The sequence below is a fragment of the Anolis sagrei genome, chromosome 6 (assembly GCF_037176765.1).
Source record: "Anolis sagrei isolate rAnoSag1 chromosome 6, rAnoSag1.mat, whole genome shotgun sequence".
NCBI classification, from domain to species: Eukaryota; Metazoa; Chordata; class Lepidosauria; order Squamata; family Dactyloidae; genus Anolis; species Anolis sagrei.
The window spans coordinates 129,884,080-129,905,952 of NC_090026.1; the positions used below are offsets into that span (position 1 = coordinate 129,884,080).

General features: G+C 44.0%; 1 protein-coding gene across 1 annotated transcript in view; it reads left to right on the plus strand.

Annotated features, from left to right (window-relative positions):
- The window catches only part of NBEAL2 (neurobeachin like 2), a 248,250-nt gene that overhangs the window by 149,832 nt on the left and 76,545 nt on the right, over positions 1 to 21,873 (plus strand). The window contains exons 10-15 of the mRNA XM_060782698.2: positions 3,299 to 3,376; positions 10,281 to 10,364; positions 13,487 to 13,585; positions 18,144 to 18,736; positions 20,728 to 20,860; positions 21,551 to 21,670. Coding sequence (XP_060638681.2) covers positions 3,299 to 3,376; positions 10,281 to 10,364; positions 13,487 to 13,585; positions 18,144 to 18,736; positions 20,728 to 20,860; positions 21,551 to 21,670 — 1,107 coding nt within the window. The remainder of the gene's footprint in view (positions 1 to 3,298; positions 3,377 to 10,280; positions 10,365 to 13,486; positions 13,586 to 18,143; positions 18,737 to 20,727; positions 20,861 to 21,550; positions 21,671 to 21,873) is intronic.

Sequence of the window (21,873 nt, forward strand, 5' to 3'; positions counted from 1 at the left end):
ACAGTTGTTTGGGAGCCAGGGAAAAAACAGTGTTGGCAGGAGTGAGAAAAGTTTGCCTCAAATACTTATTGAAAAATCCTAAAATTATTTAGGTTGGTGGCAGCTTTAATTTATCATATTGGAGGCAGAGGGGTGGGATGTATATTATATATTTCATTCTTGTTTACAGTATGCATCTTCGAATGCCCATGTTTTGGACAGGCTATAGCAGTGTGTTCCAACAACATCACCTAGCTTGACAACAATCTATGTGAAAAGGACCCAGGAGTGTTAGTGTGTCACAAGCAGAAAATGAGCCAACAGTGGGAAGCTGCAGCTCAAAAGGCCAATGCGATTCAAGTTTCAAACATGTACGTGCCTGCATGAATCAGCCCAAAGACGAGAACAATGCCAATGGGGAAGAGGTCCGTTTGTAGCGGTATGTTTTTGGTGGATTGTGATGGCAACATACATGGTTTCTGATCACAAACAAAAAGAGGGCATTTCACATCCATCCCTGTTCTCCTTCGTCTTCCCCTTGAAAGCCTAATAAATCTTAATGTTTCTGTAAATAACCAGAAGATTTATATCTATTATGGAAGCTGGAGGCTCCCTGGAATCGTGTATGTTTTGTCTCTCTCTGGCCGGTTATTTTTAACCGTCGCCGTTTTAAACAAACCAGGTGCCGGTTTTTCTCCACGCTTCTCCTTCTGACATTTTCCATTTCAAGAGTGCCGTTGAAATTACGGCATGTAAACCTACCTTCTATTAAAATGAGTTAGGCCTTGGTTCTGGCTGGCTTGTTTTCAAGCAGAGATATTGACAAGCTGGGATGTGTCCAGAGGAGGGCGACTAAAATGATCAAGGGTCTGGAGAACAAGCCCTATGAGGAGTGGCTTCAAGAGCTGGGCATGTTTAGCTTGAAGAAGAGAAGGCTGAGAGGAGACATGATAGCCATGTATAAATATGTGAGAGGAAGCCACAGGGAGGAGGAGGGAGCAAGCTTCCTTTCTGCTGCCCTGGAGACTAGGACGCAATGGAACAATGGCTTCAAACTACAAGAAAGGAGATTCCATCTGAACATGAGGAAGAACTTCCTGACTGTGAGAGCTGTTCAGTGGTGGAACTCTCTGCCCTGGAGTGTGGTGGAGGCTCCTTCTTTGGAGGCTTTTGAACAGAGGCTGGATGGCCATCTGTCAGGGGTTCTTTGAATGCAATTTTCCTTCTTCTTGGCAAAATGGGGTTTGACTGGATGGCCCAACAGGTCTCTTCCAACTCTATGATTCTATCATTTTACCTCCAGGGAACTACTTTGTAGACCAAAGTCTTGCTTCCCTTTGCCATCCCATGTATGTATGTGTATGTGCATATATATCTCTCTTTCCAGTCGTTCCTTCATGGCAGAAGGGAGTTGGACTAGATTGCCCTTGTAGTCCCTTCCTGTTCTGTGGGTCTCCGGTAGGCTGGTGCGAGTTGATGTCCAAAACACCTGGAGGACCAAAGTTATCCCATGCCTAGTCTATGCTGATGGATATGACTTTTGATGCTGGATATGGGGTTTTTTTAATCTATGTCTCCGGCTTTTAACTTTGTTATTTACTGTTACTGTGAAATTGGTTTTATTGGTCTTTTATTATGTTTTGGTTATGTTTGAATGTTTATACTATTTATTAGGCTTGTTTGATTAAAAAAATGTATTGTCGAAGGATTTCATGGCCGGAATCACTGGTTTGTTGTAGGTTTTTTTCGGGCTGTATGGCCATGGTCTAGAGGCATTCTCTCCTGATGTTTCGCCTGCACTTTTGCAAGCATCCTCAGAGGTAGTGACCTCACTACCTCTGAGGATGCTTGCCAAAGTGCAGGCGAAATGTCAGGAGATACTGCCTCTAGACCATGGCCATACAGCCCGAAAAAACCTACAACAACCCATTTAAAAATGGTTAAAAACTAGTTTCGGATGTTGGGGGCGCTGGTGGTTTGATTCAGAAGTCAATTCCGATTTTCACAGAAAAAAAATGTTCAAAACTTTGTGAAACTTTTGAGACTTCTGAATCCTTCCTTAATGGTTTGAAAGTATTATTTCCTGTTTCATTGGGTGGTCTTTACTTTGAAAGTAGTTGTTTTACTCCAGAAAGGGGGAGGGGAAGCAAAGGGAGGAAATTCATCCAGTCTGGTTTAAAATGCTCCCCAGGCTTGAGACCAGAAGCGAGGGGAGAGGCAAGGCAGGAAATCCATCCAGTCTGGTTTAAAACACTTCCCAGGCTCGAGACAAGAAGCAAGGGGAGAGACAAGGCAGGAAATCCATCCACTCTGGTTTAAAACGTTTCCGAGGCCCGAGACCAGAAGCGAGGGGAGAGGCAAGGCAGGAAATCCATCCACTCTGGTTTAAAATGCTTCGCAGGCACAAGACCAGAAGTGAGGGGAGAGGCAAGGCAGGAAATCCATCCACTCTGGTTTAAAATGCTTCCCAGGCACAAGAACAGAAGTGAGGGGAGAGGAAAGGCAAGAAATCCATCCACTCTGGTTTAAAACGCTTCCCAGGCTCGAGACCACATGGGAGGGGAGAGGAAAGGCAGGAAATCCATCCACTCTGGTTTAAAATGCTTCCCAGGCTCAAAACCAGAAGCGAGGGGATGGGAAAGGCGGGAAATCCATCCACTCCGGTTTAAAATGCTTCCCAGGCTCGAGACCAGAAGCGAGGGGAGAGGAAAGGCAGGAAATCCATCCACTCCGGTTTAAAATGCTTCCCAGGCTTGAGACCAGAAGCGAGGGAAGAGGAAAGGCAGGAAATCCATCCACTCTGGTTTAAAATGCTTCCCAGGCTTGAGACCAGAAGCGAGGGGAGAGGAAAGGCATGTTTTAACACTTGTTTTCAGGATTTCCCTATTGCCTTTGGGACTTGCTTCCTTCTTTAATTCTTGGGTTTTTACCTGTCTATTTGCTTATGGTGCCTTTTCTCTCTTTATATGTGTTTTTAGCAATAAACTGTTTGTTACGATGTTTTGTTTCTTGATGAGTGCTGTAAACAAGGTGAACTCCTGCTGAGGTGCAACAGGTACCCTCTGTTTGGAAGGTGTTAACTGCCCCTTGATTGTTTGCTGTCTGGAGTTCTCCTGTTTCTGAGTGGTGTTCTTGACTGGTCTTGGTTGTTGTAACCCTTGGAGAACAGGAGGTGCAACAGCTTCAGCGCACTCTGGGTCAATCTGGGCAGCAGCACGGTCTCTCTTCCAACTCTTCTAGGATTCTGCCCAAGGCTTCCCTCTTCCTAACAGTGTCTCCTTTCCTCCTTTCGCTGCCTCTCTGATCCCATTTCCAACAGCTCTACTTGAGCGGGGAGAGCAAGGCTTCTGGGAGCGACCTTGCCATGCGGCTGCTGAGTGAGGCGGATGTCCATCAGGTACGGCCGGCATGCCTATCCGCCACTTGCGTTGTGCCGGGTCTTGCATGCGGGGCGCATGAGGTCTGCTTTCCTTTTGGCTGCGGAGGCTCAAGGGGCTTGGCACATTCGTTGCGCCGCACTGGGTTTCGGTTCAGTTTCCTTTTTTTTGTGACATAATTTTTTATTGTGTATTTTGTGAAAATGGCATAGAGTATACATAATTCAAAATGTAAATATTGTTTACCCATACCCACTCCACCACTTCCCCAACCATGACTTCCGACACCACTCAGTATTGAAGAGAAAGAAAGAGGGAGGGGGAAAAGAAGGAAAGAAGGATAGACGCAAAGAACGAAGGAAGGAAGGAAAGAAAGAAAGAGGTAGAGAATGAAGGAAGGAGAGAAGGAAAGAAAAAAGGGAAGGAAGGAAAGAGGGAGGGAGGGAAGAAAAGAGAGAAAGAAAGAGGGAGGGGGGAAAAGTAAGAAAGATGGACGCAAAGAACATAGGAAGGAAAGAAGGAGGTAGAGAAGGAAGAAAGAGAAAAAGAAGGGATAGAAAAGGGGGAAGGAAGGAAAGAGGTAGAGAATGAAGGAAGGAAAAAAGGGAAGGAAGGAAAGAGGGAGGGAAGAAAAGAGAGAAAGGAAGAGGGAGGGGGAAAAAGTAGGAAAGATGGACGCAAAGAACATAGGAAGGAAGGAAAGAAGGAGGTAGAGAAGGAAGAAAGGAGAGAAAAAAGAAGGGATAGAAAAAGGAGGGAAGGAAAGAAAGAGGTAGAGAATGAAGGGAGGAGAGAAGGAAGGAAAAAAAGGGAAGGAAGGAAGGAAAGAGGGAGAGAAGGTTGGCCACAGCAACATGTGGCAGGTACAGCTAGAATTAAATATAATTACTACCGATAATATATAATAATATATAAATATATCCATATAAATAAAAATGTAATGTTCGTTTGTGGGATTAACATAATTCAAAAACTACTGGACGAATTGCCGCCAAATTTGGCCACAAGACACCCACTAACCCAAGGAGTGACCATCACTCAAAAAAACTTGATTTTGTCATTTGGGAGTTGTAGTTGCTGGGGTTTATAGTTCACCTACAATCAAAGAGCATTCTGAACTCCACCAACGATGGAATTGAACCAAACTTGGCACACAGAACTCCCATGACAGAAACAGGAAATACAGGAAGGGCTTGGTGGGCTTTGACCTTGAGTTTTGGAGTTAGTGTTCACCTACATCCAGAGAACACTGTGGACTCAAACAGTGATGGATCTGGACCAAATAATATTGTATATTATGTTCTTAATGGTTTTTAAATTGTATATTGTTATGATTGTCTTTTTGCTCTTGTTGTGAACCGCGTTGAGTCGCCTACGGGCTGAGAAACTGCGGTATACAAGTAAAGTAAAGTAAATAAATAAATAAATAAACTTGGCACGGATATTCAATATGCCCAAATGTGAACACTAGTGGAGATTGGGGAAAATAGACCTTGACGTTTGGGAGCTGTAGTTACTGGGGTTTATAGTTCCCATCATCCATGGTCCGTTGTCCCCCAAACCGCACCAGAACATAAAGTAGGTCATGGGGACCCTGTGTGCCAAGTTTCATCCTGATCCGTCATTGGTTGAGTCACAGTGGTCTCGGGAAATGAATGAAGGTACTGGAAGTCCCATCATCCATGGTCCATCCTCCAAACAGCAACAGGATATAGAGTGGGTCATGGGGTCTCTGTGTGCCAAGTTTGGTCCTGATCCATCATTGGTTTGAGTCACAGTGGTCTCAGGAAATGATTGAAGGTACTGCAAGTCCCATCATCCATGGTCCATCCTCCTCCAACAGGAGGTAGAGTGGTCCATCCTCCTCCAACAGGATGTAGAGAGGGTCATGGGGACTCTGTGTGCCAAGTTTGGTCCTGATCCATCATTGGTTTGAGTCATAGTGGTCTCAGGAAATGAGTGAAGGTACTGCAAGTCCCATCATCCATGGTCCATTGTCCCCCAAACGCACCAGAACATAAAGTAGGTCATGGGGACTCTGTGTGCCAAGTTTGGTCCTGATCCATCATTGGTTTGAGTCACAATGGTCTCAGGAAATGAGTGAAGGTACTGCAAGTCCCATTATCCATGTCCATCCTCCTCCAAACAGCAACAGGATGTAGAGTGGGTCATGGGGACCCTGTGTGCCAAGTTTGGTCCTGATCTGTCATTGGTTTGAGTCACAGTGGTCTCAAGAAATGATTGAAGGTACTGCAAGTCCCATCATCCATGGTCCATCCTCCTCCAAACATCAACAGGATGTAGAGTGGGTCATGGTGGCTCTATGTGCCAAGTTTGGTCCTGAGCCGTCATTGGTTTGAGTCACAGTGGTCTCAGGAAATGAGTGAAGGTACTGCAAGTCCCATTATCCATGTCCATCCTCCTCCAAACAGCAACAGGATGTAGAGTGGGTCATGGGGACCATGTGTGCCAAGTTTGGTCCTGATCTGTCATTGGTTTGAGTCACAGTGGTCTCACGAAATGATTGAAGGTACTGCAAGTCCCATCATCCATGGTCCATCCTCCTCCAACAGGAGGTAGAGTGGTCCATCCTCCTCCAACAGGATGTAGAGTGGGTCATGGTGGCTCTGTGTGCCAAGTTTGGTACTGATTCATCATTGGTGGGGATCGCAGCAGTCTCAGGACGTGAGTGAAGGTACTGCAAGTCCCATGGTCCATTTTCCTCCAAACCTCACCAGGATGGGTATGTCTTATTTTCAGGGAAATTAAACAACTGCACAACTAAACAGGAAATAACACTTTCAGACCAGGAACAGATTGTTTTTCGAATTTTAAAATTTTTGCAAGAGTGTATGCAGTATCTTCTCCCTTGTGTTGGGATCTGCAGTGTGCAAGGCAAGCTTTGCAAACCATCCAAGCCAGAATAATCCAGCATTGAGGAATGATGGGAGCTGCAGTCCAAGTGGTGACTGTGCAATTCCCATCAATGCAAGAAGATCCCTACTTTTAAGCTTCAGACAAACTAGAAGGACCACAGCTGTAGAAAGTTGGACTTTGTTGCTAGGCAGAAAGAGGCGCACGGAGACCGGAAAGCACCTGGCTCGCTAATGTTTTGTGGCATGTTCGGGATGTGAAGATAATTGTGGGTTTCCGTAGCCAGGGAAACCGAGGCGGAGGCGGGTTTGGTAGCCAACTCTTCCAGCTGCTCTTTTGAGAGAGAGAAAATACAGAATCCAATTACATCCTGCAAGAAGTCGTATCTCTTAGCCAAAGGAAGGTGAGCTCACGGCAGGTGAAATGGCTGAGAAGCATACAGTATTCCCAGCTGGGAGCAACTTAATTATAGGTTTCGAGGATGGAAAAACATGGCAGTTGTAGTTTGATGAGGCCCCAGCCCTCTTTGGCAGAGAAGGCTAAAGACCTCGCAAGAAACGGGGTTCATCTGAAAACCGAGGATGCTTATACATACATACATACATACATACATACATATGCATGCTCTGTGCATAATGAGTACCTTAAAAACAAAAGAACCAATGAACGAAATCATAACAAATTCGGCAACAAAACATCTCACAACACAAGGGGTGACCATCACTCAAAAAATTATGATTTTGTCACTTGGGAGTTGTAGTTGCTGGGATTTATAGTTCACCTACAATCAAAGAGTATTCTGAACTCCATCAACGATGGAATTGAACCAAACTTGGCACACAGAAATTCCATGACCAAGAGAAAACACTAGAAGGGTTTGGTGGGCATTGACCTTGTGTTTGGGAGTTGTAGTTCACCTACACACCGCAATGAGTCGCCAGTAGGCTGAGAATCGCGGTATATAAGCGTAGTAAATAAAATAAATAAATAAATATATCCAGAGAGCACTGTGGACTCAAACAATGATGGATCTGGACCAAACTTGGCCCAAACACTCAATATGCCCAAATATGAACACGGAGTTTGGGGGAAATAGACTTTGACATTTGGGAGTTGTAGTTACTGGAATTTAACGCACCTACAATCAAGGAGCGTTCTGAACCCCACCAACGACAGAAATGGGGCAAACTTCCCACACAGAACCCCCATCACCAACAGAAAATACTTAGGTCATCCAATCCAACTCCCTTCACCAGGGCAAGAAAACGTAAACAAAGCCCTCCTGACAAAGAGCCATCCAGCCATAGATAGAGATAGATATATAATATGATTCATACATATACAGATATAATATCGTAGATTTGAAAGGGACCCCTAAGGAAGGACAATGATATGTTGCATATTCCAGCGTAGGCAAACCAGACACTCTCCACATCAACACTGACAAAGAAACAACAAGAAATACTGTTTACTCACAAGCATAAAGGAATTACATATATTAGAAACCAACACTTTCTCATTACTTTATTTTCCAGATCAACAGACGGGGCCACAGCAACGCGTGGCAGGGGACAGCTAGTATACATATATACTGTTGCACTCCGGGACTGGAAAAGTTTTGGAGTTGTAGTTCTCCTCCATCCAGAGAGCACTGTGGACTCCAACAATGATGGATCTGGAGCAAACTTGGCACAAATACTCAATATGCCCAAATGTGAACACTGGTGGAGTTTGGGGGAAATAGACCTTGACATTTGGGAGCGGTAGTTGCTGGCATTTATAGTTTACCTACAATCAGAATATTCTGAACCCCACCAACGATAGAATTGGGCCAAACTTCCCACATAGAACCACCATGACCAACAGAAAATACTGGAAGGGTTTGGTGGGCATTGACCTTGAGTTTGGGAGTTGTAGCTCACCTACATCCAGAGAGCACTGTGGACTCCAACAATGATGGATCTGGAGCAAACTTGGCACGAATACTCAATATGGCCAAATGTGAACACTGATGGAGTTTGGGGAAAATAAACCTTGTCATTTGGGAGTTATAGTTGCTGGTATTTATAGTTCGCCTACAATCAAAGAACTTTCTGAACCCCACTGATAGAATTGGGCCAAACTTCCCACACAGAACCCCACAGCCAACAGAAAATACTAGAAAAGAATGCCTCTAGAAAATGGCCATATAGCCCGAAAAAACCTACAACAACCCAGAAAATACTATGTTTTCTGATTGTGTTTGGCGACCCCTCTGACACCGCCCTTGCAACCCCTCCCCAGGGGTCCCGACCTCCTGGTTGAGGAACACTGATCTACACAGTAGAGTTAAGTCAGTTTGACACCCCTTTAGCAGCCATGGCTCAAAATGATGGAATCATACCACCAAACTATAACTCCCATGTTCCCATAGCATTCAATTAAGGCAGTTAAAGAGGTGCCAAACTGCATTAACCTTACAATGTAGATGCTCCCCAAATGTGGGTTTATCATCTTCGTGTATGATAGAGCGTTGGCCAAAATGGCGCAGGTGAAACAAATTGAGAAGTACTCACTTTTGGGGGGTTCTTTCCACTATAAAAGCATAAATAGAGCACGACACTGTATTGTGCAATGGAAAAACACATGTCAAGACCCAGAAGCCTTAATTAGAGCTAGACACAAGATAAACAGTTCAAACACAGCTTTATTGCCACAAAAGAGTCTTCAGAGGCACTTAACTTCAGTGCTGAGAACAATAGCAACAATTTGGCATAAAAGAGAAAGCAATACAGGTAACAAAAATATAACCCGGATTATAATGCTGTTTAATCCGGGTTAAACAAAAGATGCAGCAATCCGCTTTAAAGTTGGCACAGTTCAAAAGTTCAATGAGAAACGTCCAAAAATCGAAGTCCCAAAACGATGCAAGGTCAGAACACAGAGTTAGCAATAGCAAAGTCCAAAAGGCACAAACGTTGGTCAAGCCGTAAACACAGGAATGCAGGAATCACAGGAACACAGGAACACTGGAAGCTTCAGTCCAAAGACCCAAGCTAGAGAGTTGGCAGCAACAAAGATTTATGTCCAATAAAGACACTTTGCCTTCTGCGAAGTTCTATGGTCAACACAGCAGCTTTTATCTCATAATTTGTCATCAGTAGAAGAGCAACTCCCTTCTCCCTCATTACTGCTCTCAGATGCCTCACCCCCCGCAGCTGAGCATGACGGCACATCTCTCCAGCGCTGCCAGCGTCTGCTAAGACTTATGTCTTGCCAGGAATTACCAGGTTGCCAGTCACCCGTAAAACCCCCAAACACTTCGCTAGAAGTGGGTTGATTACAAATGTGTCTGATCTGTTGCACACGGGTCCCATCTAAACCTTAGTCCCCTTCATCATTACTAGAAGCCCCATCATTCCCATCAAAACCCATGAATTCTTCATCTGAAGTAGGAGCATTAAGTATCTCCCGGATACGTTTCCTTTCAATCTCTTCGTCGGACTCTTGATCGCGAGTCGCTCGCTTAACTCCCCTGCTTTCCTCCCCATCAAAGGTTTCTGAATCACTTGGCGCTGTGATTATCTCGTTAATCCTTTTGCGCTGCTGCTCCTCTTCCAGCAGCTGTGCTGCCCTTTTCTCCCTCCTACCAGTAGTAGCAACGCTACTATCACAACAACACAATTGCATGTTCAGTTGCTTACTACTATTATTATTATTTTCTCTCTTGATCAAGGTTCAAAGTTTCCTTTTGCTCGTTCTTCAAATGCTCCCAATGACTTTCGACTTTGGTTTGTGTCGCATGTTGCACCTTAACGTAGTGGCTGGAAATGTTGTTTGGGGAGTTCTGCTCCCTTTCTGCACTTCCTCAGCATGTATACTTCTGCATTTTAAGGAAGTAAATAACATTAATTCTTGACCTCATTGCTCAGCATCTCCTTTTCAGACGGTCATCGTGGAAACGTGGGCTTCTCAAACTTTGAGAAGTTGGCCAGCCCATCAGAAATGTGGTCCTGATCAGGTCAATGGCTAGGAAGGACTTCGACTCCTTGACCTCTTTTGTCTCCTCAGGTCTTTGACCACACTTCGGATGCCATTCCCATCCACGCCATCAGAGTCCTGACCTCGATCATGAGCGGCTCCCCATCTGCCAAGGTAAGGGATGAAAGGATGGTTGAATGTGGACATCAATGCATCACACCTTATACGGACTTTGCAAAATATTACAGCTTGTACATCCCGTAAACAAAGCACCCCAAATCGTCAAAAATGAATGAGCTCAGGGTATTAGTTGAGCCTTCCCTAGCTATTCAGACATTTGCAGAGGTCAAGATGGCCAAAGTGAATTGCGTCATGATATAGCCAGGTTTTGGAAGGAGCCTAGTGTTTGAAGGGGTTCCCTTGAGGTCATCTAGTCCAGACATTTGCTTGGGTCGAGATGGCCAAAGGGAAGGGAGTCATGATATAACCTGGACTCATTGCATTGGAGTGACAATATAGGTGGACAGATCTAGGTAGAGTCATAGAGTTGGAGTCATGACACAGGTACATAGGTAGACTTACAGAGATAGAAGGGAATCCTTGAGGTCATCTAGTCCAGATATTTGCTGGGGTCAAGATGGCCAAAGTGAATGGAATCATGATATAACTTGGTCTCATTGCATTGGAGTCATGATACATGTAGACTGGTCTAGGTAGACTCATAGAGTTAGAGTCATGATACAGGTTCATAGGTAGACTTACAGAGATAGAAGGGAATCCTTGAGGTCATTTAGTCCAGATATTTGCTGGGGTCAAGATGGCCAAAGTGAATGGAATCATGATATAACCTGGTCTCATTGCATGGGAGTCATGATACGTGTAGACTGGTCTAGATAGACTTATAGAGTTGGAGTCATGACACAGGTACATAGGTAGACTTACAGAGATAGAAGGGAATCCTTGAGATCATCTAGTCCAGATATTCACTGAGGTCAAGATGGCCAAAGCAAATGGAGGCATGATATAGCCTGGCTTTGGTAGAATCCTAGTGTTTGAAAAGGTTCTCTTGAGGTCATCTACTCTAGACATTTGCTGGGGTCAAAATGGCCAAAGGGAAGGGATTCATGATATAGATAGACTGGTCTAGATAAACTCATGGAGTTGGAGTCATGATACAGGTACATAGGTAGACTTACTGAGATAGAAGGCCATCTAGTCCAGGCATTTGCTGGGTTCCAGATGGCCAAAGTGAATGGAGTCATGGAGCCTGGTTTTGGTGGGATCCTAGTGTTTGAAGGGGCTCGCTTGAGTTCATTTAGAGTAGACATTTGCTGAGGTCAAGATAGCCAGAGTGAATATAGTTATGGTTTTGGTAGGATCCTAGCATTTGAAAGGGTTCTCTTTAGGCCATCTACTCTAGACATTTGCTGGGGTCAAAATGGCCAAAGTAAAGGGAGTCATGATGGAGTCATGGTGGCTTTGGTAGAATGATAGTGATTGAAAGTGTTCTCTTGAGGTCATCTAGTGTAGACATTTGCTGGGGTCAAGATGGCCAAAGTGAATGGAGTCATGATATGACCCGGTCTCATTGTGTTGGAGTCACGTTATAGGTAGACTGGTCTAGGTAGACTCACAGAGTTGGAATCATGATACAGGTTCATAGGTAGACTTACAGAGAAGGAAGGAACCCTTGAGGTCATCTAGTCTAGACATTTGCAGGGGTCAAGATGGCCAAAGTGAATGGAATCATGATATAACCTGGTCTCGTTGCATTGGAGTGATAATACAGGTAGACTGGTCTAGGTGGACTCATAAGAGTTGGAGTCATGATACAGATTCATAGGTAGACTTACAGAGAAGGAAGGGAACCCTTGAGGTCATCTAGTCCAGACATTTGCTAGGGTAAAGATGGCCAAAGTGAATGGAGTCATGATATAGCCTGGCTTTAGTAGAATCCTAGTATTTGAAAGTGTTCTCTTGAGGTCATCTAGCCTAGACATTTGCTGGGGTCAAGATGGCCCAAGGGAAGACAGTCATGATATAACCTGGTCTCATTGCATTGTAGTCAGGATACAGGTAGGCTGGTCTAGGTAGACTCATAAAGTTGGAGTCATGACACAGGTACATAGGTAGACTTACAGAGATAGAAGATCATCTAGTCCAGGAATTTGCTGGGGTCCAGGTGGCCAAAGCGAATGGAGTCATGATATAGCCTGGTTTTGGTGGGATCCTAGTGTATAGGTAGACTCGTAGATAAGGGTCAAAATGGCCGAAGTGAATGCACTCATGCTATATCCTGGTTTTGGTGGATCCTAGTGTTCGAAGGAGTTCCCTTGAGGTCATCTAGTCCAAACATTTGTTGGGGTCAAGATGGCCAAAGTGAATGAAGTCATGTTATCACCTGGTCTAGGTAGACTCATTGAGTTGGAGTCACAATATTGGTATATAGGTAGACTTGCAGAGAAGGAAAGGAGCCCTTGATGTTATCTAGTCCTTGATGTCATCTAGTTGCCGGAGTTAAGATGACTAAAGTGAATGGAGTCATGATATCACCTGAGTTTTGGTAGGATCCTAGTGTTTGAAAGTGGTCTTATGAGGTTATCTAATCCAGGCATTGGCTGAGGTCAAGATGGCCAAAGTGAATTGAGTTATTTTCTATCCTGGTTTTGGTAAAACCTTGGCAATAGAAGGGGTTTCCTTGAGGCCATGTAGTCTAACTTCATTCTACACAATGCTGGATCTCCATCAGACTTTGGTCTTCCAGATGTTTTGGACTTCACCTCCCATAATTCTTGACTTTTGGCTGAGCCAGTGTAAGCATCTGTTAGGATCTAGCATTTGAACGGGTTCTTTTGAGGTCATCTAGTCCAGGCATTTGCTGAGATCAAGATGACCAAAGTGAATAGAGTCATGACGTAGTCTTGTTTTGATAGAACCCTGGCAATACAGCCACACTGGAGGACCAACAATCACAATGGAAATGGGTTCTGCAGATGCTGTAGAATCCTAGAGATGGAAGGGGCCCCTTGAGGTCATCTAGTCCAACCTCTTGCTCAATGCAGGATCCCCAACAAGGACTTGTGCAGTCTGTTTTTGTAGACCACCAAAGACATTGTCGAACTTCACCTCTTATGTGGACATTGCCAAACGTCTCTTACTGTCAAGAAGTTCCTTCTAATATTGGGTCAAAATCTATCCTTCTGTAATAAAAACCCCTTTAGATATGCGCTTAAGAGTAATTAAATGGACACCACATCTCTGTCTTCACCAAAAAAAACCTGTTGGCCTTTTTCTAGGAAGTGTTCAAAGAAAGGATTGGCTATTCCCATCTGTATGAAGTCCTGAAGAGCCAGAGTCAACCCACAAAGAAGTTGCTGGAGGAGCTCCTCAACATGGTGAGATCTTCCTTTCCGTGTCAATATATTGCTCACAGAAACCTTGACCTTTCCAAGGCAAGAAAGGAGGTATGCAAGTTACCTTTCTCTGCCCAAGAGTGCATTGAGCCATAGCCTTCAAAGTGATGTCAAACTGCATTCATTCTACAGTGTAGATGCATCTTCACTAGCACCATTCCTATGATAAGCTCCTTGATCTTGCAATAATGGGATACGTAACAGAAGGTGCATCTACACAGCTTCAATTGCATCGATCTCCTCCTCTTATTATTCTTATTTCACTATGTAACATGATCTTTGTTCCTGGGTTATCAATTTCATTTCTTAATTGGTTCTAAAATAAAAGCATGGAAAAATTTATTAAATTCCCAAAAGTTTGTTTTTGTGGGAAAGACATCTTGCAGCACATTTTGCTATAATTTTTCAATAGTGTTGAAACTGGACCCTAAGACAACAATCCACCACACCTGACTTCAGGAAAAACAATCCTTTTTATTGATGAAAGATGAGTACAAAAATAGAGAAAAATATGCAAGGTAAAAAGCCACAGTAAAAATCACCAACAAGAAATGTCCACGAACAAGATCAAAAACCCACAGTAACACTGCTAAATCCTAGAACCTGTTAGCAATCCACTAACCGTACTTGAAGCACTAGAAAAACTCCTTGGAACAAAGCCACTGGAAGCAGGAGAACTGCAAGAGTCGGCACATGAATCTGAAACGATGCCTTGACTGAATGGGTATCCAGACCAAGCGTTTTTAAAGCATAGAAATCTATTTCGTGACATGCCTGAAGGCCATGCTTGCATTTCTCTTAATCTAGCTGACCTCCGTAAACTCTGCGCTTCGCCTCTGCTTTGCCAAATCTGCCCCCGTCTATCCTCGTTAGAGGGACCAGGTGTCAGATTATCTGGAGAGCTAAAAGGGAGTGAAAGGTCAGTGCTTGGCTTTGAATCATTTTCATGGGAATTTGGACTTTCGCTTTCCAAAGCAGCAGGATTTTCACTACACAAACCATCATCTTCTACATTGACCTCAAAATCATTGACATCTTCATTGACATCAGGAAATACAATCAGAGAGCCAGGTACAGGTTCACACGCAGGCTGAACCCCAACAAATAGATTCTCAACCCATTCCACAAAGTTTGAGCCACAAAAGCAAAGTTTCTGGAGTATAAGAACTACTTTCAAAAGAAGGACCTCACAATTAAACAGAAAATAACACTTTCAAACCAGGAACAGAATTTTCTTTTTGGATTTTGTTGTTCTTGTTGTTGTTGTTGTTGTTGTTATTATTATTGCCATTTACAAAATGATGAAAGGCAAGGGGCATATGGACACCACTTTAACTGCATTGGCTTGTTGTTGTTGTTGTTGTTGTTGTTGTTAGGTGCATTTCTGGAATAATGAGATGCTGGGGTGCCATGTCATTTTAAGTGGACAACAGGTTGAAACTTCATTTATGTATTTATTGGGAAATGTCCATATTGCCTTTCTCCAAGGACCCAAGGCAGTTTACAACAAAAGCTAAACATTTGTTTGTTTGTTTATTTATTTACAGTATTTGTAGCCTGCCTTTCTCAGCCCTAAAGCCACTCAAGGCAGCTCCCAAAATTGGCAGAATTTGATGCCATACATTCAGAAAAATACAATTAAAACATTCAGCATAATGTTATAAAAACCATATAAAAACCATTAAAATATAATCACCAGTATATAATGGAGTTGAGGTCTTATTTGGAGAATAAAATCCCTAAAGGCAGAACACCTCTTGTGACTGGAATGTGGGTTCTATGTATAAAAGCCCAAAACAAAAGCTGTAAGGAAAGCTGGAACTTTCTTCTGGCCAAAACCCCTTTTTGAAAGCCCTCTGGCTGCCACCAAACTTAGGAACACTGTTGAGCCCTTGGCTTACTTGAGGTATTTTAGGCAAGAGTGAGTTGGAATTAGCACTCAGGCTTGTGTTCTGAGGTAAACACTAAAAGATTGTTCTTAAATATATACACTGACACCATATACTCTTGATTGCTGCAGGAAACTGCTTTTAAAACTTCACCCACAGAGGCACACGTGAGGCAGATGTTATGAACAACAAAACAGTGATGTTTATTTAAGAAAACTGGAACAATTCAGTTATTAATCTTAGCTGTTTCAAAAGATTGACTTAAAAGTGTGTGGTTACTTTAAGCAGTTCAGACTCAGTTACACAGGAACACTTCTCTCTCCCTCTACTGAATTTACTGACAGAATTTATTCTCTGAAAGTAATTCTAAACACCTCCACAGATAGTCCTACCCAGGATCTATCTTTACACGCCTCCACCAGCTATTTCCCTAATAGCTGTAGAAAACCTACTCACTAGCCATCTCAGCTAGCCAACTGACCAATTTCAGACCTCTCTCACTAACTTTTGGGGTTCAGCCTGGGTGTGAACCTGAACCTGATTCTCTGATTGTATTTCCTGATGCTAATGATGCTAATTGATTCTGAGGGCAATGTAGAAGATGACGGTTTGTGAAACTCCTGCAGGTTTGGAAAGTGAAAGTCCAAATTCCCATGAGAATATTTCAGAGCCAAGCGATGAACTTTCACTCCCTTTTCCTCCCAGTCTTAGCTCTCCAGAGAATCTGACACCTGGTCTCTCTAATGAGGATAGGAGAGGGCAGATTTGGCAGAGCAGGGGAGAATCTCAAAGCTTACGAAGGTCAGCTAGACTGAGAGAAATGCAAACAAAGCCTGCAGGCATGTCATGTAATAGATTTCTCGGCCTTAAGTACCTCTCACCTGGATGCATCTTCAGACCAGGCATCATTCCAGATTCAAGCATCATCCTTGGCAGGTCTCCTGCTTCCAGTGGCTTTGTTCCAAGGAGTTTTTCTAGTGCTTCAAGTATGGTTAGTGGATTGCTAACAGGTTCCAGGATTTAGCAGTGTTACTGTGGGTTTTTGATCTTGTTCATGGACATTTCTTGTTGCTGATTTTTACTGTGGCTTTTTACCTTGCATATTTCCTCTATTTTTGTACTCACCTTTCTTCAATAAAAAAGGATTGTTTTTCCTGAAGTCAAGTGTGGTGGATTGTTGTCTGAGGGTCCAGTTTCCTGCTCAGGGTTGCAACACTAACCCTTCACCACTCCTAACTCCCAGCTTCTTCTTCTTTGACACCCAAAGTCAAACTCCCTGAAAGTGTTTCAAAACCTTCCCTTAAAGTCATTTTTTTCCTTTTCCAAGTTAGGCTCCACCCACTCTCACTCAGCCAATTAGTCTTCCCTCATTTCCCCCCAAAGCTGCTCTTTCTAAACATGCCCCTTTCAGGAAATGGGTAACTAAAATGGGTTCCCCTGGCACCCTTTCCAAAATGGCAGCCGAACTTCCTGGGCCTACCTTTCTAGGCTTTTCCTAGCCCAACAGGTAGGGAATTCACTACACCATTGTAATGAACTCATACTTTTTCTTAGTAGGCCGCAGACTGGAAGTCAGTGAGCTGGCCTCCATGTTGGGAAGGCAGCTCAGGATGGCAGACATGATGGTATAGGCAAGGGGAGGAGTCAGCTAACTCCTGATTACAGACCCCAAGGGGAGGAGTTGAAGGAGAGTGTAAAGAGGCTGTCATTTCTGACAGAAGAGAGAGAGAAGGATTTGATCTTGCAGAGAAAAGATTAGGATTTCGGACAGGGAGAAGAGAGTGAGCTAGGAATTAGCCTGTTAGGGAATAATTAAAGAGCAAGTGCTTCTGTGTAGTTTGACTAGGGCAGTCAAAGTGAAGGCTTGTTTACTTGTATTAGGACAGAATACAAGTGGGTTTATTTCCCTAAAGTTCAGAGTAGTCCAGGGGCAACCTAGATACTCGGGAAGGCAGCCAGGGGTGGCTGGTCAAAGAATCTCAGTGTTACATATTACAGGGTAGAGTGAGGAAAGTAGCTCATGTTAAGGAAAAGTTACTCCTTCTAAAGAAACCATTTGCTTAATAAGTCTGTGCTTCAGAAACAAACTACACGTATGTACCTCTCAGTAGTCAGTTGTTTGCCTCAAATACTTCAATAAACCTGTTCTCTAGTTTACTGTTAATCTGCCTCAGCCTTGTTTCATCATATAAGGTTAGATCAAGTAAGCGTCCACATCTCTACAGTTCAGTCACTAGAAAGGGAGCCAAAAGGAAGAACTGGTGTATAGGGACATTTTACCTCAAGTACAACAACAAGACAATTCCTCAAACTGTAATTTGGGGTGGTGGCAGCAAACCTACCATTACACACACATCGTTCTCTCTTATCACCTGTAATTCCCTTGTATATTCCTTTTACATTGGTGGCAGTGGTGGGATTGAAAAGAATGGTTCCCCCCTGTCACGTGTAATCAGAGACCCCTTATATTTGTTACAACCATACATTCAGAAAAATACAATTAAAACATTCAGCATAATACTATAAAAACCATATAAAAATCATTAAAAATATAATCACCAGTGTCGCCCTGTTAAAATTCTTATCCAGCAGCATCATGCAATGTAAAATGTATAGCCATTGCAATAATCCATTTCCCTTTCCCTCCACAGGCAGTTGAAGGAGATCACAGCTCATTCCCTATGCGTCCGATCCACAACGAGCAGCCGCTCCTGATCCTGATCCAGTGGATCCCGGAGCTGCGTTCCCGGGACCTGCAGGTTTTCCTCTCTGAGCGGTTGAAGAAGATCTGCGATGCTTCTCTGCGGAGCCGCACCACATGCGTGGAGGCTGGGATGGTGGGGGCCCTGCTGAGCGCCCTGTGCGCTACTGAGGACGATCCCCCAGGCGGGAAGTGCTCCGAGAACCTACTCCACCTCCTGCGGGTCTTGGGGGGCCTCTCCCTCTGCCCCGGAGAACTACGGCAACTCCTCCGTCTCCTCCGGACCGAGCCGGGGAAAGGGGCGCACCCCTACGTCACGCAGGTGGTCCGGGCGCTCTCGGGGATGGCCCGCAAGGAGGGTCCAGAGCGGGCCCTGCAGTACTTCGACCTCAGCCCCAGCATGGCGGGCATCATGGTGCCGGCCATCCAGAAGTGGCCCGGAAGCGGGTTCGCCTTCCACGCCTGGGTCTGCCTGGGGGAAGAGGGCAACCGGGGGGATCCACCTGAAGAGGCTCCAAAGCTCAAGCGGAAGCAGCTGTACAGGTACATTGGAGGCTGTGATTCGAACCCAGGTCTCCCCATTTCCTCATCCAGCACTCAAACCATAACTTTTCATTGTCAGCAACCTCTGGTGGGCCATGAGCCTTGGTGGTGGGTGACTGTAGAGCAGGTACTGTAGAGCAGGTACTGTTCAGTAGACTCTCCCCTACTGTTCCATTTTGGTTCCATTTTGGCTGGTATGTATCAGGTACTGGCTTGTTCAGTAGACTCTCCTCTACAGTTCCATTTTGGCTGGTATGTGGCAGGTACTGGCTTGTTCAGTAGACTCTCCCCTACAGTTCCATTTTGGCTGGTATGTGGCAGGTACTGGCTTGTTCAGTAGACTCTCCTCTACAGCTCCATTTTGGCGGGAAGCCTTAGCATTGAACGGTTGTGTTGTTAAAGTCCAAAATATGGAACCCTGCGCAGACGGTCAGTCTACGCGACTTAAGCAACGTGCAGTCATTGAATTCTTGACAGCAGAAGGTATCACCCCAAAGGAGATTCATCAGGGAATGCAAGCTGTTTATGGTGGTTGTGTTGATGTGAGTACTGTGTGTCGTTGGGCGAGTAAGTTTAAAGATGTTGAGGTGGGTACCTCTAACTTGCATGACAAACAAAGTGTTGGACGTCCTGTGACAGCAACCACTGAGTTTCACAAGCAAAAGGTTGACAGATTGATTCAGGACGATCATCGAATCACTCAGAGAGAAATTTCAAGCATAATTGGCATTTCACAAGAACGTGTGGGTCACATTATTTCTTTGCTTGGCTATCGGAAGATCTGTGCATGATGCATACCCAAAACAGAGTGTCTACTTCTTCTGTGACGGCTTGTTCATCATTGGCAGAAATGTATCCAATTGTCTGGTGATTATGTGGAAAAGTGAATAGTGGTGGTTAAAGAGCACATTCTAAGGATTATATCTGCATTTGATTTATTAAAATATTCCCATCCAAATCCAAGTAACGAAGGTGGAGGCATTACTTTTCATTCAACCTGCATATATATGTATGTATGTATGTATGTATGTGTATTGATCTATTACTTATCTTATTTATCTACCTCCCTACCTACCTATCTATCTATTTATCTATCTCTCTAATCTATCATCTATCCGGTCATCTATCTTTCTATCTATCTATCTATCTATCTATCTATCTAATATATCAACTATCTATCTATATCTGTCTATCTAATCTATCATCTGTCTGCCTGCCTATCTATAGGATGTGGTTGAATTCCAACACCCATAACAACAATAAAATAATATTGTAGTAGAAGAAGTAATCATAATACAGACTTATCATTCTGTATTTAACATTTAGCATACTTAGCAATGTTAAAAAGTGGGGCCAAACTACATTCATTCAACGGTGTAGAACAGGCATGGGCAAACTTAGGAATCGTGGGAGTTGAAATCCAAAACATCTGGAGGGCCAAAGTTTGCCCATGCCAGGTGAAAATGTGGCTTGTTGTGGAAATGAGGATTGGAGATAAAGCTTCAAACTACAAGAGAGGAGATTCCATCTGAACATGAGGAAAAACTTCCTGACTGTGAGAGCCGTTCAGCAGTGGAACTCTCTGCCTTCCCCGGAGTGTGGTGGAGGCTCCTTCTTTGGAAGCTTTTAAACAGAGGCTGGATGGCCATCTGTCAGGGGTGATTTGAATGCAATATTCCTGCTCCTTGGCAGAATGGGGTTGGGCTGGATGGCCCAGGAGGTCTCTTCCAACTTTTTGATTCTGTGATTCCATTATTCAGTGGGGACACCTTTTTTTCCCCAGGATAATAACTCTTCCAGGAGTGAATTTCTCTTCCTTCCAAGGGGTAGTTTTCTCTCATTTCCTGTTGTCTCATCTCCGTGCTTAACTTGGAGTCGTTTGTAACTACAAGTTAAGGGGAGGGGATTAGGAAGGAAGGAAGGAAGGAATGACCGAATCCCACTTTTAACCAATGCAATCTCTTTCCTCCTTTGATTCCCCTCCAAACCAGCTTCTTTACAGCCAGCGGGACTGGGTTCGAGGCCTTCTTCACCACCGACGGGATGCTGGTGGTGGCTGTTTGCACAAAAAAGGAGTATATGACGGTCGCCCTTCCAGAGTTTCCTTTCAACGACGCAGCCTGGGTGAGTCGCATCCCTTAGCATTGGAAGTGGTTTCGAGCTGCATTAACTCTACAGCAGGCATGGGCAAGCTTGGACCCTCCCTCCAGGTGTTTTGGACTTCAACTCCGACAGGTTCTTTTAATAAATTACACAGAGCCTTCGACGAACAGCATCGCAGCACAAAGAGAGAGCATACACTGTACACGACTTCCTTATATACAATTCCATACAATTACACATAGCAATCTCTGATTGGTTCCCAACTCATTAACGTAACTCAGACCCAGGATTGCATCATTCACAATCACCTGGACTAGGCCAGAACATATTCCCCAAATGATTCCCTATATACAGTTAATGCATGACTCAGCATTTCCAATAGAAGCCTATTAGCAGTGCATGACTCAGCTATATTACATTACAATACATTGTAAAACCTGACAAAAATTTATTTCTATAAAAACATATTAAATAACATGCTCTTTGCAAACATCCTAGCGTCAAGAGAGAGAAAAGTAAGGCATAAAGAAATACAGTAATGAATTATGGCATCCAGATTGGGCTTATTTTAAGTACTATTTGATATGGAAGAATCTCCCCGGTGACCATGCATTTGATAGCGAAAATTTAACCAAAGTAAACACCATTTGGGTCAACTTCATAGTGAGATGTCCAGAAGTGACCCTTCCTCCTCTGATTCTTTTTTCTCAGCATTGCATCGACATTATCCACATCACTGGCCGCAGGCCCTTCGGCCAGAACATCGTGAACATTTACGTGGATGGGCAGCTCCGGAAGATGGCGCAGATGCGGTTCCCCTCGTTCGGTGAGGTAAGGGATCCTCAAGGGTTAATCGAAGGGTTGAAAGGGGTTCCCAAAGGTCATCCAATCCAACCCTAAATTGATTAATCTACAAAAATAGCAGAGCTATGGCTAACTTCTCTGGCTGAATTAGTTTGCAGTGCCTTTCATGTTGTTTGATTCATTTCTGGGTGCTGTGTCCATTATTTGAGAACACAGAAATGCTGGACCAG